This window comes from Numenius arquata, chromosome 1 (genome assembly GCF_964106895.1).
Source record: "Numenius arquata chromosome 1, bNumArq3.hap1.1, whole genome shotgun sequence".
Classification (NCBI taxonomy): Eukaryota; Metazoa; Chordata; class Aves; order Charadriiformes; family Scolopacidae; genus Numenius; species Numenius arquata.
In genome coordinates this window covers 24,932,273-24,949,450 of record NC_133576.1, presented here as the reverse complement: position 1 = coordinate 24,949,450, position 17,178 = coordinate 24,932,273, and the positions used below count along the sequence as shown (strand labels likewise).

At 37.5% G+C, this 17,178-nt stretch overlaps 1 protein-coding gene across 5 annotated transcripts in view; it reads left to right on the top strand.

Moving 5' to 3' along the window:
* DCAF6 (DDB1 and CUL4 associated factor 6) overlaps positions 1–16,472 on the top strand; it is a 91,292-nt gene extending 74,820 nt beyond the window's left edge. For 3 of the 5 annotated variants that reach the window (XM_074168280.1, XM_074168271.1, XM_074168262.1), the window contains 5 exons: positions 3,090–3,228; positions 9,173–9,329; positions 10,939–11,027; positions 12,824–12,929; positions 15,899–16,343. In XM_074168280.1, the coding sequence (XP_074024381.1) occupies positions 3,090–3,228; positions 9,173–9,329; positions 10,939–11,027; positions 12,824–12,929; positions 15,899–15,963 (556 nt within the window). In that variant the 3' untranslated portion in view covers positions 15,964–16,343. Of the gene's footprint in view, positions 1–3,089; positions 3,229–9,172; positions 9,330–10,938; positions 11,028–12,823; positions 12,930–15,898 lie in introns of all 5 variants that reach the window. The other 2 variants (XM_074168289.1, XM_074168297.1) reach the window with 2 other exon arrangements.
* Positions 16,473–17,178: the final 706 nt, after the last annotated feature.

The window sequence follows — 17,178 nt, the reverse complement described above, 5'->3', positions numbered from 1 at the left end:
TTTCTGAAACTAATAGCTTCACTTCTAAATCCATATTCAGGATTAAGCCTCATCAAGGGCTTAATTGAAATGGGCTTTTAATAATTGATCTTTATAACAATCAACTTTGAAGACTTCAAATCTGGCTGATCATAAGGGGAAAAGTTGTGCTGTGGTTTATGTCTATATTCTTACTTTTGGAAGTAATATTTTAAAATTACCTTTTCACAAGGCACACTCCATTGAAATAATGAAAGTATCATACATCATTTTGGGCTCAATCTTACTAAAACTACACACACCAACTTTATTGTAAGTTTTTGCCACAAAATTTGGCAAAACACATGTAAAAGGGCTTTATAACTGCAAACAAGACAGTAGTACTGAATTATTCTGAGATCAGAGCACTACCTATAGGATAAGGGTATAACTAAAAGTTCAGTTTCATTGGTTTTACTGTAACATTTTTTGTTCTGAAATGTCATTAGATTGGGCTCGTATTTATCTTTTCTGGAGAAGGCTTGCCTCTGCCAGGTTCCTGCTTTTAGCAGTATGTTACTAGAGTGCCCGATAACAGTATCACAGTTATAGCCGCATGTAGTTGGCTGCATCCTCCCTGTTGAAGGTAGTCATCGACTTTACAAGATAACTGAATATCAAATCCATTCATGCCTTTTAAAGTAAGACCCCAAATCAGTATTTTAAATTCAGAGCTGGGTTTAGTTGAAAGACAGTTTTTACCAAAAGTTGCTTCTGTGCTTCTGCTTTTATTTAAAAATGCATGATTCTGACTGCTGAATAGTCTTGAGGGTTTTTCTAATGTCTGCTTTCAAGCCTGTGGGAATTTAGAGGAGGAGTTTAATTTTTCTGGAAATGCTACAATGAAAAATTAGGAAATAAACTACTTTTGGTTACAAATTAGTTACTTTAATACCATCTTCTAATCCCAAGACTTGTTACTGCTATGTAGCAAGTAACCCTTCTGAAAGAGCTAGACAAGTCTACTGCTTTGTCAATCCTAATGACATTTAACTTCTCAGCTTTTTCACTTTGCATCTTTTATTAATCAATGTTGATAAATACATCGAAAATACAAATAGCAATCATAGTAAGTGATAGGTGTAAGGCTAGCAGGCACGCTTCTGAAACCAAAAGGGTCTTACTGTGCTGAAGAGCTGTGTGTGCTGTTTCCAAAGCTGTGTGATTGCTGATGGGGTTGGTAGCAGAGTAGTTTTTATTACATGATTCTTGATTTTACTTTCACACACAAACCCTATCTTTTTTAAAAGCAAGTACAAAACCCGATATGTTCAAATAATTGTTTAAAGTATCTGCAAGTGTTTTATGTAGCTTGTCATATACATGCCACCCTTCTTTTTCCTTCATATAGAAGTAAACTGTTTAGAATAATTCTGTGATCTTTAAACCACAGTAAAGAACTTGAGCTTCTTTTTGTTGCTCCATTGTATGAAGACCTTGCGAAGAACCACCTTCTTAAGTCTGTTGAAGATTAAAGTTGAGACTCCGTATAAGGACTAACTAACAAATACAGCATATTTATTTAGTGTAGTATAAGAAGGAGGAACTAGAAAATTGCCTAGATATGACATTTTGAGGAGATAGAAAACACTCACAAAGAAAGGAGTGGTAGTCTGTCTTTTTTCTGGGATTGTTTACTAGATAAACTTCTAAGAAATGTATTATAATAGTCCACTGTTAAGTGGATCTGTTGGCTAGTGCTTACAAATCTCTTCTAGTTTCTAAAAAAAAAAAAGTGTTAGAATATCTTTTGAAAGCTTAGCTGTATTAGATATCTGTCTTAGTATGACAGTTTGTGGTTTGTTTTGTGGTGTGGTTTGGTTTTGGTTTTGTTTTTTAAATCTGTATGAATGACTCAATACTGGCATTCATTTTCCTTCTTTACCTAGCTGTAGGATAGCACTGACTTTACCTTACTTTTTTGGTCCAACTTTCTCCTATAACAAAAATGAAACAAAAATCTAAGCAGACAACTGGCTGAGAGAATTAGTTATGACAGAGACCTGGCGTGGGTTTTTTTCTGGAAAAGAAGATTCATTGCAAGAGAATCGGTGACTAAAACACTATACCACATCACTTGTGGACAAATTTAGGTTACTACCTTTCCGGTAGCAGTACCCTGAAGTTGCAAATATATTCAGTTCTGCCTGAGTTTACTTTTCAGGATCATATAAAGGCTGTTATAGTTTGATGGCTTGCGTTCTGGTAAAATCTGTACCTCCTCCTGAGAATGACATTCCCCTAGGACTGTTCAGGACCTCAAAGCTAACAGCAATCCTGACATGGAGTAAAAGAAGAAAAAGAGTTAGGTGCAGGTGCTGGGATGTGACAGTTTGGTTATATCTGGAATTAAGGGAATCTGCAAACTTAGACCTAAAGAGGAAAAAATTGGCACCAGGGTCTTTTCACAGATTAATCAAAAAGTAGATTCCTGGAACTAAGCAGTTACAAAACAAAATATATAATTTGGTTAATTTTTCTCTGTTATTTTAGGAAATCTTCAGCTGTGTCCCTCACTGCTAACGTATTGGATAGTTGCTACAATAATTGATCTCAGATCATCTCTCGACTTAGTAGGAACTTTCTTAAAGCTGCCTAAATCATACAGAAATAGTGAAGAGAAATATATTTAATGAAATTTTGGGGAAAAATCAAATCACACTGGAAGGCACACTAGATCCTTAGTAATTTTTAAAATTTTAAAAACTTCGGTTTTGGCGTAGGTTTTTCGCTTCAGAATTTTGCTGCCTCATTATGGGTGGAGGATATCTGTAGCAACAAAGAATAAAATAGCATGTGAATTTTGCCAACAGCTGAAGTTTGCTCTTCAGAGAGGGAATAAAATGTTGCATCACTTGACATTCCACTGTCTTGCATGCTATTCTTGTTCTAAGTCAGGATGGAAAAAATTAAAGTCTGTAATTTTACATTTGGGATAATGTTGATGTATGTTCCAAACATATGGAGAATGTGTTTGAATGCTTAATTATTATTTTTTAGTCCTTTTGATAGCCCATTTCTGTGTTTAGAGATGGACTTTCAGTAGTGTTCTCTTTGTCTGCAATTTATAGACGATCTGCTGTTGCCCGCATTCAGGAGCTCTTCAGAAGGAGGAAAGAAAGAAAAGAAATGGAAGAACTGGAAACGTTGAATATTAGACGTCCTTTAATAAAGATGGTTTATAAAGGTCATCGGAACTCCCGAACGATGGTACAAACTCTTTCTTTTGGGAACTGTAGAGATTTTATGGATTGAATCAGTGTAGCTGCCACGTTGATATACTGGCCAAAAAAGATATTGTAATGCATTTTAAGCACTTTTTCTTGTATAGTCAGTTAGAAGCCACATAATTTGCTCTTAATGAAAGTTAAAATTAGTGTGACAGTTATGTCACCATGCTAAGCGTTTAAGCTGTCTTGAGTTTAAGACTTTTTCCCCTTAACTTCCTTTGAAATCTTGGGTATTTTTCTTAACTTCTTCATTTTGTCTGTCATCTTAAGTGCTATAAAATGTGCCTACGTTCAAAATTATGATTTAATCCTCACTTTCTCTTCCAATCTTTTTAAAGATAAAGATTAAATAATAATTTCGAACAACTTGGAAAGGAAAGTGAGGATTAAATCAAAGTTTTGAAGAGCCTTGACATCTCTGAATTAAAAAAAAAAAGGAAATAGTGCTAGTTATTAAATCATAATCTAAGTACTAGGTATTCTGTCTTTTTCATTCAAAATACTGTATTTTAAGAAAAATGCAGTCACTGTGTTTGTAAAGCAGTGGTGCATGAGAAACAAATGCCATTTTTCTTTTTTTTTTTTTTTTTTCCTTTTTACAGTATGCTGAAGATGTGAAGTTCTGAGTACTAGGTGGCATTTTGTAGAAGTAGCAAGTGTATTATTTTGCAGATGATCTGAGGAGTAGTCCCTCCAAAAGCAATTTTCTAGATTATGCATGAATGGCTTTGATTACACTGGGGAAAATGCTTCAGTAAATGCATATTTCAGTCTACATGAGGAACAAGGCTTAGAATAAACTTTGATTAAGGCAAGGAGTTTTGCGCTGTGTTTCAGAAATTAATTTTAATTACTCAAAACCCCATTAGTTTAAAAGTCATAGCGTCCAGCACTTTGTAGTTAGGCGATATTAAAACTAAGCTTGCCTAAGTGGTCTTAATTCAGTCTCCATCTGTGTATGTGTTATTTACAGATTATTTAATGGATTTTGTTGTTTGGTTTCTTTGGGATGTGGCTTGGTGGTTTTGCTTTTGTTTCACATGAGCACCTATGATGAGAAATGCACACAATGGAAGATGCTGTAATTTTCCCTGTTGGCTTCTGTGGTGGCAAACTTCACTTTATTGTTTTGATCCATACCCCCTTTCCAGCAAGGTGAGGGCTGATGGTATTTCCCTTTTAAATTTGTGAAGGCAACAGCTTAGAGAGGTTATTTCCTGAACACCTGAGCAGCCCAGGGATAAAGTTGTCTTGTCAATTACGTGAACATGAACTATTTTAATACATGCAGAGATATATATATATATTTGTGTGTGTATGTATTAAAAATATAGAGAGAGAGAGACCGAATTAAGGTTATACAGGCAAGTTGAGTAAGTCTGGTACTTTCTTACTTTTGAGAACTTAATTTGGCAATCTTACAATTTTTTAATAAGCATATTTTAAGTGTGATTCTTACCTTGTCAGAAAGCAAAAGATAAGTAGCGTTATATTGATGTTTGCTTGCACTATTGGCAGGGTTGGAACGTTTTTAGGTCCAGCACGCAGATCCCTGCCATGTAACCACTCGAATGATGTCATTAGAGTACTGGGTGTTAATGCTTTTTCATGAAACAGACCCAAAAGTATAGCAGCAGGGGGTTGTGATGGTAGTGGAATGATGAAGGTTGGATTTCCTGTTTCTCTTTAGTTCTTAGAAGAGAAAAAAACACTTGTGAGCCCCAAATCCCTTTCTTTTCTTCAAAATTTGTCTTTTGCCATATACGTTCAGTTCTGTGTCTGTCCTCTCTTTTCCTCGCTATTTTTCCCTCCAGTCCTATTCTTATCTCCTTTCGTATATATGCCATTCTTCCTCTATTCCACTTGCACCAAGTCTCAAGTCCCACTTTTAAGATACTGACTTTTAAAGAAACTTTTCTTCAATGGAGCATCTGGGTATACCTAATAAATGGGATAAGTTGTGTATGCATACAGAAGAATTGAGTGTGTATATAAGTTTGAAAACAACATTTTTAAATGTGACTTTCAGTTGTGTTAATTTATGTGGTGCTAAAATTAGGTTTTATGAATATTAGAAATGTAAAATCAGCAGTTGCATCAGAGAATATAAAGGAAGAAGTCATAATTGAGAATTAAGATATAAAGTTGGAAATTTATTTTTGGAAATAGTTTAGATGTACTTCTAACAGGATAATGAAAACTATATATTAAGAGGACCTATAAGACAAAAGCTGCCAAAAGATGAATATATTGGAAACATGTTTTTCACTACAGAATCAAGAATGCAGTTTCTCTGGCTTGTTTTTAGACATTGGGATGACTTTATTGCACTGACTGCAATCATTGGTACATGTTCTATAGTTAAAGATATGACAAGCCTGAAATTTAATACTGACATACTCATGCTGGAAATAAAGTACATATTTTTAACAGCAGTAAGGGTTCAGCTTACTAATATGATGCTTTATCATGGTGATTTTTAAATCCAGGTAGCTGGGCCAAAGCACAGAGTGAGACAGTATCTCTGTCTTTTTCTCCAGTGCATTTTCTGAGAAAACTATGGATAAAAGAAAGAGAAGGATGCAGGCACTGACCTCTTGAGAGCTTTATTATGATGTGTTACCTAGAAAATAATTCCATAGTAGGATTCTGTGTAAATGATCTCAAACTCAAAATTCTGGCCCTTATGCTGGAGGTATTCTTACATACCAAAAATTAGGAATTTATTTTATGCTAAACTTCAAACTGGAAATAGTCTGTGTGAACTCTGAAAGCTGCTGCGTAGGAAACTTCTGTTTACATGGGTATCTCTTTGCCCAGTGTATGTCAATATAAAGAGTTCGTAAGAGGTAACGGTTTAAAGTGTAATCCTGCATGTAGGATGACATTTTTAACTTCAGACTCTCTTCTCCAGCACAAACATCAGACTATTATGGAGCTTTCAGCTCACATCTTGTGATTTAATTTTGACTGTTCTTGAAGCAATGTCTCTCCTCCACTCCCTCCACAACTCCATCTAACCTCTCACCCTATAGATGATGTAGGGCAGCAACGGAAGAAGATACTGCTGTCTAGCCTGTTCCTATTTTAAATAGTTTAACAATGGTTATTTGGGTGTCCTACTCTGAGTAAAATCAGAAGTGATTTCTGAAGAAGATTCTAATCATTAGTGAAGTGACCCATCCTTGTTTGCTCAGACTTGTTTGTCTCTGTGTGGGTTACATCTTTATAGGAAGGGAGGGCAAGAGAGGCCGTGGCATAGAAAGATTATTCTACGTTTAAGAAACCTAATAGTTGTTTCTTGAAAAAAAATATTCTAGGGTGGGGTTTTTTGGCTCAGAAATTGAATAAGATGCATTCATTTAGGTTGTAATCGTAAAGATAATTTGAATGTAACAGGTGTAGAATAATATGAGCATTATATTTCCAGGAAGTGGATATCTGATACTACTGCCACTTTTTCCTGGCCTGCAATTTCTCTCTCATTTACACAATCATTTTCATTGTAACGCTGCTGTTTCATAGGACAGAGCGCTTCAGCTGCCTTCAGTTCCAAAACTCATGAGATTGCAGATCTCTGAAACACTCAAGGAGTCTGGGTTTTCCCGCTGAATTAGTAAATACACAATTAAGAAATACAGCATTTACTACACAAGTAATTATTTATAAATAAATAATGTTTAAGAAATAAAACCAGTATAGTCTAAGTATATGAATCTATACAAAAATATAATTAATATGTATAAATGATTATCAGATAATATATTATTCTTATAGTCCTATGACGCTACTGTGTTTTGGAGAGACGGATGGGAACAAAGTGGAGAAAAAAGTTCAGATTTATCTACTCGCTTGTCTCCCAAAGACTTTTTCAAGTCAAGGGCAGGTCAAACTAGCTGTCTTGTCATTGACTGTATCTGCTATTTTCTTTAATTCTCAGAATCAGGGACAAGACGGTCTAGTCATTTTGAGGGGAGAGATGGTCACTTCATTCGAAAAGTGTTCTCAGCATTGTTAGCAAAAGTGTATCTAGAACAGTGATGCTGATGAGCCATGAATATTTATGGAGTTTAAAGCATTTAAATACCTACTGAATTATAGCACTTTATACAAGGAAAGGGAAATAGATGATGTAATAAACCAGTATATAGTATACTAGCCTAAAGCATGAGCATACTGTTTCCTAACCACTCCCCTTTTCCTTTTACCCAGAGGATGTTCCTCTCTTCATTGCATGGAGAGAAGGAGCAGAGGCTGTGTGTTGATGGCAGGGGAAGAACGGCAGATTGTGACAGGAAGCCTTTGCTGTCTCTGCTGAGATGGTCTCCCTGCTCCAAAGGAAGCCTTCAGTCAGCTTTCCTTAGCGCTATGAGAGCTTCCTGGAGAAGCTGCCAGAAGGGAAAAGTCCAAGTGCACGCTGTCTGCATCACTTCACTGACTGTGAGGCACTGCAACAAACTATACAGTTGCAGTGAGAGGTGGCTGGTATTCTGGAAGCCTTCTCAAGGACCGTGGATCTTTCTTCAGTACCCTTCAATCAATGGCATGTCCGGCCCAGTTGTGCTCATTCACGAACCGATGAGCACACTTTAACTCACAATGCCATGTCTGTAAATTTTCTCCCATCTTTTTTGGTTTATGAAAAGTTCTTGAGTAATTTGTGCATCTTCCAAATAAAAATTATTACAATCTTATTCTCAGAGGTGTAGAATTTCCTCCTTCAAATGTATAGTTCTTCAATCAGAGAAGTCTTCCTCGAACATTTTAATTACAGCCAATTATAATCCAGGGTCAAACTACTGCGTTAACAGTAACATTGTAGAGGAGTTAGCTGTAGGCCAAAAACAAAGATCATCCAATTAGAATTTCTAATGAGCAAGTGATTTAAAAATTAATGTAATTTGTGTGATGCTAGTCCAGTCAGTGCAAAGTTAAAATTCCATAAACTTGTCCAAGATGCTAGAATGACCTTCAGTGTAAACAGTAGGCCCTCAAACAACTCACTGCCTTTGCTCTCTAAATTTATACAAAGCAACATGTGTATTTAAAAAAATAATAAATAGACCATGTTGGCAAGATATTACATGTACTCTTTGCTGATAGCATGGGAACACTACTGATATGTGACAAACGTTAACCATGTTGCTTCAAACATTCTTCAAAGGTGTTCAGATACCTCAACAAAGTAATAGTAGGAACAACCATATAGAATAGAATGCATCATTGCTGTTTCAAGAAAACTGTGATATTATTGGTTCCACTTGCAGGGAGACATGCTTCTAATTTCATCTGCTATTACTGTGATAGCTGAAGCTGAAAGGTCACTTCTACGCAGATGTCTTCCTTGTTCAGTGGCTTATAACTTTAATTTTGGCCTTGGACTAAGAAGTCTTAGTTCTTATCCGATTGATTATAGAGGAGGGAGAAAAAATTCCTAAGTTTGATTTCATGACCCCTTTTTATCTGTCAGACCCAGTTAATTCCCACCCCTCAGTTTTCATAAGCTTCTGTCTTGTCTCCTCTTCCTCTGTAAATGGAAAATCCCCACCAGGGATTAGCCTGTCATGTGCTTTAATTTACCAAACTCTTCCCAAAAACTGTTTCACATAACCCTGTTTCCAGTATCATTACTGTCACTTTGGAAAGTGACAAATTTGCTGTCATTTATTTCCAAACTGCTCAGTCTGCCTCAACTCCGCTCTTTTTTTCTGTTGACAGCCACCTTGCTGTGGAGATCTATAGCCTTCTGAATTTTCTTTTTTTTTGATCATTCTTCTTTAAATGTTTCCTTTAAATTTTCTTAAATGTTGTTTCTGCATATGCAGAGCTCTTACTTCAGAGGCAGTGTTATTGCAGAAATTTGAGTGTGTCCTTTCCACTAGCTAGTCTTACAAAGTTTGTTTTGTTTTGTTTTTTTACTGCAGATAAAGGAAGCTAATTTTTGGGGATCTAACTTTGTCATGAGTGGTTCAGATTGTGGCCATATTTTTATATGGGATCGACATACTGCTGAACATCTCATGCTGCTGGAAGCTGATAATCATGTGGTGAACTGTCTTCAGCCTCATCCGTTTGACCCGAGTAAGATGATCATTTTTGACAGTCTGCTTGTTCAGGTTATCTGTAGTAAAGCATTTTAAAGCTCAGTCTTAAATTCTTTGCTCAATAGAGCATTGTAGTGATTAATAAACTATTCTTCACTTTTACCCATGTCAATTAGATAATACTGGTCAATTAGATAATACTGCTTTTAATTTTGTCTTTTACTAATGAACTTCGGCCCTTTAAACCCTCCTCACCCAATAATGTCTTGGAATGAAAATGTTACTGTCATTGTATTTATAGAAAGTTAGGTTGTAATAAGAAGAATCTCCGTTTCTTGCTCCCCCTCAATACATTAAATGTTTTCTATGACATTAATGAGGGAAATATGGGGTCACTGAAATGCCAGCAACGCTTTGGGAATTGATATTGGAATCTAGTATCTACTTGGGTCTGTTGAAAGATTTAATTGAAGTGGGTGTCTCTGTCTCACTGGCTTTGTGAGATTGGAAGAATGAATAAAATTCATAGAAATTCTATTAATTTGTATTTAGGGGAAAATATTTATAGAAAAGATGGACCAAAGTAGTAGAAGGAATCATATGTCGTCTGACATGTAGATGGAAAATCTGAACTGTTCTGCAGCTTCTAACATGGTCAAAGAAAGTATTTGTGTTATTTCTTTTTTCGTAGCTTACATGGCTGTAGAGTAACAGTCAGCTGTAAATAAATACGCAAATGAAGTTGTTACAATGATACCAGAAGAGGCTGGGTTTTTTTTTTTCAGACAGCTTATGGAAATACGGAATACTGCCCTACATTAGATAAGCCTTGAACTTTTAAACACTTAAGTGAAATTGTGTTCCTATACATGTTCAGAGTGTGTGGGTAGGTTGGCCACTTCTTTTAGAAGCACCTTTCAAAATGCCCTGTAGCTTTACTGATTTCTTGGTGGAGTGCGACTGTCTGCCTGTCACACACTGAAATGTAATGAAGAGGTCATCTTCCTTGTAGGACAGTTAATCTTGTACAGTTTTCCAGCTACTGAGATCTTTCTATTGAGTTTTTATTCCTGTAGTGGTTTCATGCAATGATCTAGAGGATATTCTGCTACTTCTTTTTTCACGTATTTTAACAAGTGTTTATAAGAGCATCTATTGCTTCTTTACATTTGAATGTCAAGTGAATTTACATGAAATACACTGAAATTATCAAATGTCAAAATGTTTGAAATTATCTCGCTTCTGTCTTTTTATCTGGGTCTACAAATCCTAAGGCTTTGTTACTAATACACATACCTACCAGGCTGTCAGCAGAAATATATTATTAGTGGCTGGGTTTGTTCTTACTTTCTGCTCCTATCTTATGTATATTCTGGTGCTTTTTTATTTTTTTAATTTACAAAAGGAGGCGCTTGATGTATGCATGTGTTTTTTTCATATACATATATATATCCAAAAATATATAATCCATAGCTCAGATCTAGTATGGAGACTTGGTAATTACATAGCTGTATGTTCAACATGTGAGCTGACATTTGCAAGTAAATGCTTCAAGTGAAGTATTTTTCTTCACCCACAGTTAAGTGCGGCAAATACTAGTAAAGACAGAACGTGTTTAATTTAGAATTACTGTTATTTACTTCTAGTTCTGGCCTCTTCGGGTATTGATTATGATATAAAAATTTGGTCGCCTTTGGAAGAATCCAAGATTTTTAACAGAAAACTTGCAGATGAGGTAAGAACCTTTCCTCCTTTTTCACAGCAATGTTGTATCTTCCAATTCTGTAAACATCTTCAGTGCAAATTACTGATATTGAATTAACAGACTTATTTAATGTTTAACAAATGAGCTACAAATAAAAAGCTGCCCTTTATAATAGAAAACTTTCATATCATTGGCAGCACACAGACCCACTTTGTATTTCATTAACTCTCCTAGAAATTATATGATATGATCTGGTGTTACGTACGTGAAAAAAGCTGGAAAAAGTATGAACAGATATAGGAGCAAAACTGGCAGGAATTAAGAAATGAAGGTAGTGCCTGTCTTTGAACAAATGAATTAACTGAAGGAAATAAAACTATATATAGAAGAACAGGGAGTGCAAAAATCAATCCTATTAAATATTGGGTAGCATAAAAGGAGACCATGGTTAAGATTGCAAATTGGGAACTTCATGGAATAAAGCAAATATTGCAAGTCCAATCAGTTATAAAAGTCTCTATGTAAATTTATGTAGCACATTGTTTTCATATTCCAAAGCAATAACAATGTATATAGCAACTGGCCTACGATGATCATACAGTTGACTGCTGAAAAATCATACTTCAGTAATTTATATAACATAATTTATTAAAATGTTAGATATTTTTCTGTAAGTAATATATTAGGGCAAATTTGGTTGTGAGGTGGTTTGGGGTTTTTTTGTGCAATCTCTTGGACAGTGGGGATATAGTAGACTGGGGTTTTATAGCTGTTATTTCTCTGCATTACTGCTAAATATATTTAAAACAAATAGAAACCCACAACCCTTAGCCACCACCCCCTTGCCCCCCTGAAAAATAACCCAATTGATTAATTTGTGGGTTTCAAACCTTTCCTGTTATTTTAGTAGTAACACTGAGTGAAGTGATGCTTCTTTGTATATTGTATGATAGATTTTAACCTCTGACATGTTTTGGAGGCTTTGGGGTTTAGGTGTATTGCTAAACATAAATGTGTGCTAAGTGTAATTATTGTACTGATACTTTTGTCACTTCATTTTTAATAGTAACAAATTATTTAGAGATTTAATTATTTTTTGCTTTAATAAAATATGTAGAACTTTCAGAAAATTTGACTGTAGTCATGGTTTGTAATTTTATGTGGTTTTTGTTTTTTAATTTAATTCCTGCATTGAAATACCTACGTAGAGGACAGGAGAGGTTCATAAAAATAAAATAGTTTCACCATGTTAAGTTTGGCTAGATTAAGTGTCCAACATACGTAAACTGAATTTTACATAAAAGGGAAGGTCTAGGCAGAAAGCATTGTGTTTGGGGAAAGTTCAGTATAGATATATAGAACCGTATTTAAAATTGAGAGGCCATTAACCTCATCTTGCTTCCTTCCCACATTCTGGGCCAGTGCTGGTGCTAGAACTTTGTTATCTACAACAGTTGCCATCTCTAACAGTGCTTTTGCTCATCAGTCCTCCTTATTTTGTGCAAGATCTCATTTCCAAATGTTTTTCTCAGTTGCTCATCTTAATATCGACCATGCGTGTGGACAACGGAATGGTGATCGTACTAGAATATTCTTTAGATGGACAATTAGATATCTGTAGGCAGAGTCCACTGTCTGACTTTTCTTACCACATACAAGTGGTGTAACTGTATTTGATAGTAATTATTAAAATATTGCTCCCTTAGTGTAATTTTGGACTCTGTAAATGCCTTTTGCATAGGAACTTCATATCTAAAAACCCATATTGATGTAGTACAATTTTATGTTTATATTTGATGCTGGTTTTTTCCTTGCCTTGCCTCCAGGTTATAACACGTAATGAATTAATGCTGGAAGAGACCAGAAACACCATTACTGTTCCAGCTTCTTTTATGTTACGAATGTTGGCTTCGCTGAATCATATAAGAGCAGGTGAGAGACTTCTGAAGAGCTTGTCTATCATATTGGTCTATGAAATAGGAGATGGATTGGGGAACCATCAAGATCCTCAGCTATCTGTGGCTAGACCTGGGGTTGGTGAGAAGATTCAAGGGCTGTTCAAGGGTCTCTTAATAGAAGTACTTCAGAATTGCTTCTTTAGTGTGAGACTTGCAACATTTTTGCAGCTGTTTTTTTACCTCAAAATGAAGAGCAAGAAAAGAGCAAAATATATTTTTTGAAATAGCTTATTTGTAATGTAGTACTAATTAGATGTGGAAAAATACTTTTCTTTACTAAGGAATGATATGTAAGGTGAGTGCTGTGTGATAGGAAAGCTATTGGGGATGATTGGAATGAGCTGTAAGATAAACTGTCATTGTGGGCTTGGAATTGTCTAGGGGCAAAGGAGGGTGTGAAGATACAGGACTGTGGGAGGTATTAACGAGGCCACTGGCAGCTCTTCCTGGGGCAGCAGGTACTAGGACAAGGAAACAAAGAAGACCCGGGAAACTACAGGCCGGTCAGTCTCACCTCTGTGCCTGGCAAGATCATGGAGCAGATCCTCCTGAAATCCTTGCTAAGGCACATGGAGAATAAAGAAGTGATTGGAAATAGCCAACATGGCTTCACCAAGGGCAAATCGTGCCTGACAAATTTGGTGGCCTTTTACAATACTGCCACAGACTTGGTAGACAAGGGCAGAGTGACTGACGTCATTTACCTGGACTTATGCAAAGCATTTGACACTGTCCCGCACGACATCCTGGTCTCAAAATTGGAAACTCATGGATTCGATGGATGGACCACTCGGTGGATAAGGAACTGGCTGGATGGCCGCATCCAAAGGGTTACAATCAATGGCTCAATGTCCAGGTGGCGGCCAGTAACGAGTGGTGTTCCGCAGGGGTCGGTACTGGGACCAGTACTATTTAACATCTTTGTCGGAGACATGGACAGTGGGATAGAGTGCACTCTCAGCAAGTTTGCTGATGACACCAAGCTCGGTGGCGCAGTTGACACGCTGGAGAGAAGGGATGCCATCCAGAGGGACCTAGACAGGCTGGAGAGGTGGGCTCGTGCAAATTGCATGAAGTTCAACCAAGCCAAGTGCAGGGTCCTGCACCTGGGACGTGGCAACCCCAGGCACAAATACAAGTTGGGTGGAGAATGGCTGGAGAGCAGCCCCGAGGAGAAGGACTTGGGAGTGCTTATGGATGAGAAGCTCAACATGAGCAGGCAGTGTGCACTGGCAGCCCAGAGAGCCAACCGTGTCCTGGGCTGCATCAGGAGAAGTGTGGCCAGCAGGTCTCGCAAGGTGATTCTGCCCCTCTACTCTGCGCTCGTGAGACCCCTCCTGGAGTACTGTGTCCAGCTTTGGAGTCCTCAACACAGAAAGGACATGGACCTGTTGGAACGGGTCCAGCGGAGGGCCACGAGGATGATCAGAGGGATGGAGCACCTCTCCTATGAGGACAGACTGAGAGAGCTGGGGTTGTTCAGCCTGGAGAAGAGAAGGCTCCGGGGAGACCTTATAACAGCCTATCAATACCTGAAGGGAGCCTACAGAAGAGCCGAAGAGGGACTCTTTGTCAGGAAGAGTGGTGACAGGACAAGGGGCAATGGTTTTAAATTGGAAGAGAAGAGATTTAGATTAGATATAAGGAAGAAATTCTTTACAGTGAGGATGGTGAGGCACTGGAACAGGTTGCCCAGGGAAGTTGTGGATGCCCCATCCCTGGAGGTGTTCAAGGCCAGGCTGGATGGGGCTTTGAGCAACCTGCTCTAGTGAGAGGTGTCCCTGCCCATGGCAGGGGGGTTGGAACTAGATGATCTTTAAGGTCCTTTCCAACTCTAACCATTCTATGATTCTATGATTCTATGATCCCTTCAGCAAAGGGGCAGTTCCCTAGAGACTGTAACTGGTGTTATGAAGAGTTGCATGGAGAATTACCATTGGGAACTGGTGTTTCTGGTTGTTAGTGCTGAAGAAGTTGACTGCAGTGGGTTGACACTAAAGATGTAGGACAATGGAGAGACATCATACTGGGTAGGAAGAAAGAAGATGAAGTTTTGGGAGGCTGGTATGACATATGGGGTGGAAACCTAACAGAACGGTACATGTAGATGAAAGTGACTGTAGATACTGAAAATGGGGACTCTGGCACTGGCTGAGCAGAGCCGTGGGCTTACGGTGATGAAGTAGGAAGGAAGCTGTGCCTGGCAGCAGCTGCTGCTCCTCTTTCACCTCTCACTGATCTGTGAGAATTAGAGAGCCATGGGGATGCCACTGTACCCAGCCCAGTGGTATGCCTCACCACCACTGCAACTGAATGTATTAGTTCGGTTTTTAATTCATTTGTTATGATTTCTTTGGAGTAAAATACTCAACTGCCCAATGGTTGAGTTAGAACAGTTTCATGAAAAATCTGTTATGGTGGAGTATTTCTTAACCTGACAGCACATGTTGTTTGTGCGATAGATCTTGGGCCAATCATGTTCCCTCACACGCTTCTGTATTTGCCTTTCTCTAAACTTTTACAGCAAAAGGTACTTTTTCTGATGTATACAGTTTTCTGGAGTACACAATTTTCTAACTGCACCTATTCTAGTTTCAGCTCCTGAGAACAGTGTTTCAATCCCTTGTATCCACCACCTCTTTTTAATATTATGCTTGCACTCATCTTTCCTGTGCTGACAACCAGGCAGCAGCTACAAGGTTTTTCCTTTTGTACACAAACTTCACTTTCATGCCTAGAAATCCTTTAGGGCTTTTCTCCTGTTCTCCTTTCCTGTTACAACATTTCTACCCAGTCTCTGCTGTCAGTCCATACAGACTTTCTTCTACTGTATAACCCACAGCCACTCTCCATTGTGTAATAGCCCAGGGAGACAGTATATTATAAATATTTACCAAAAATGAAAACTTTGGAAGTTCTCTTTACTAAATCTGTGTCTTACAGACCGATTGGAAGGTGACAGATCAGAAGGATCTGGTCAGGAGAATGAAAACGAAGATGAAGAGTAACCAGCAGTTGTGTGCAAGCACCTAGACGTTAATGGAATTTGTATAAGACATTAATTATATTTTTCCTTACAGAGCTTTAGTGCAATTCTAAGGTATTGCTTTTGGATAACCTAACCTTTTGTTTTTGAATGACTGTGTGCATGACTTTGGGAGAGTGTGCAAGTTAAAATAAGCAAAAATGTTTTTAAAACGTTTTGCCATGTATGAGGGGTGCTAGAAGATGCAAAGTGCAATATTTTCCTTAACCTGCAAATGTGGGAGCTTGGATCAATGTTTTAAAGTAACTTTCATTATAGTAAAAACGTTGGTTCAAATAAATTTCTATACTTGCTGTTTGCATGTTTGTTGCTTTCTAATTAAAAGATTTGGTTGTTTTAAGTAGTTTTGTGTTTTTTCTTTGTGCAACCATTGATTTATCACCTTGTAACTATAACCTTATTACTACCTTAATTTGCATTCTTTCTTACAATGTTTGTAGAGTGACAAATACAATTATTTCTTACAGTGGGCACTGGGATTCTCTGTGACTTTGAGACCCCCGTGCTTCTCGGTTCTTGCATTTCCATGGGCATAACCCGCACATATAGAGGCAAAATCGTCTCACCAGCAGTCTTACTATAGTGCCATTTCTCCATGCCTGAATCTGTAGTGCTGGTGAAATAGTTGTGTTTCAGTAATAGATCTATGAGTACGCGTTGTTTGCAACAGCACCAGATAAATCTTCATTTCCATTGTATTTAGAATAGAGGAAACATAGTACAAAGGAACATTAATTTGAAAATTCCTGTGCGTTACTTCCTGGGAGTAATTATTTGGGAAGGAGGGCAGTTCAGTTCGTGTAACAGACTCTACCCTTCCTCCATACGTTTTTGGATGGCAGTGGGGAAGAGGAAGTGAAGGAAGGAAAGTGGAACAGGGAATAGAGTGGCTTTCCTCAATGGGTGTTCTTGCCAAGGATGGCAGAGGCTGGGAAGAATTCTAAATGAGGTGGATGAGGGTACTGGAGGCTTCATTACCCTGTTATCATTAAAGTATACATTCATCACACAATCTTCACAAACTTTGCTTACATCAACAAAAAGAATTCCCCACACTAAATGAGAAAGAACATTATCACAACACTGATATCCTGGTTCATGGTGCAGGCACAGGCTGAAAAGGCTTGGGGAAGGGATATAAATCACATACATGGAAGGAAAGGCAAAACTAAAACTA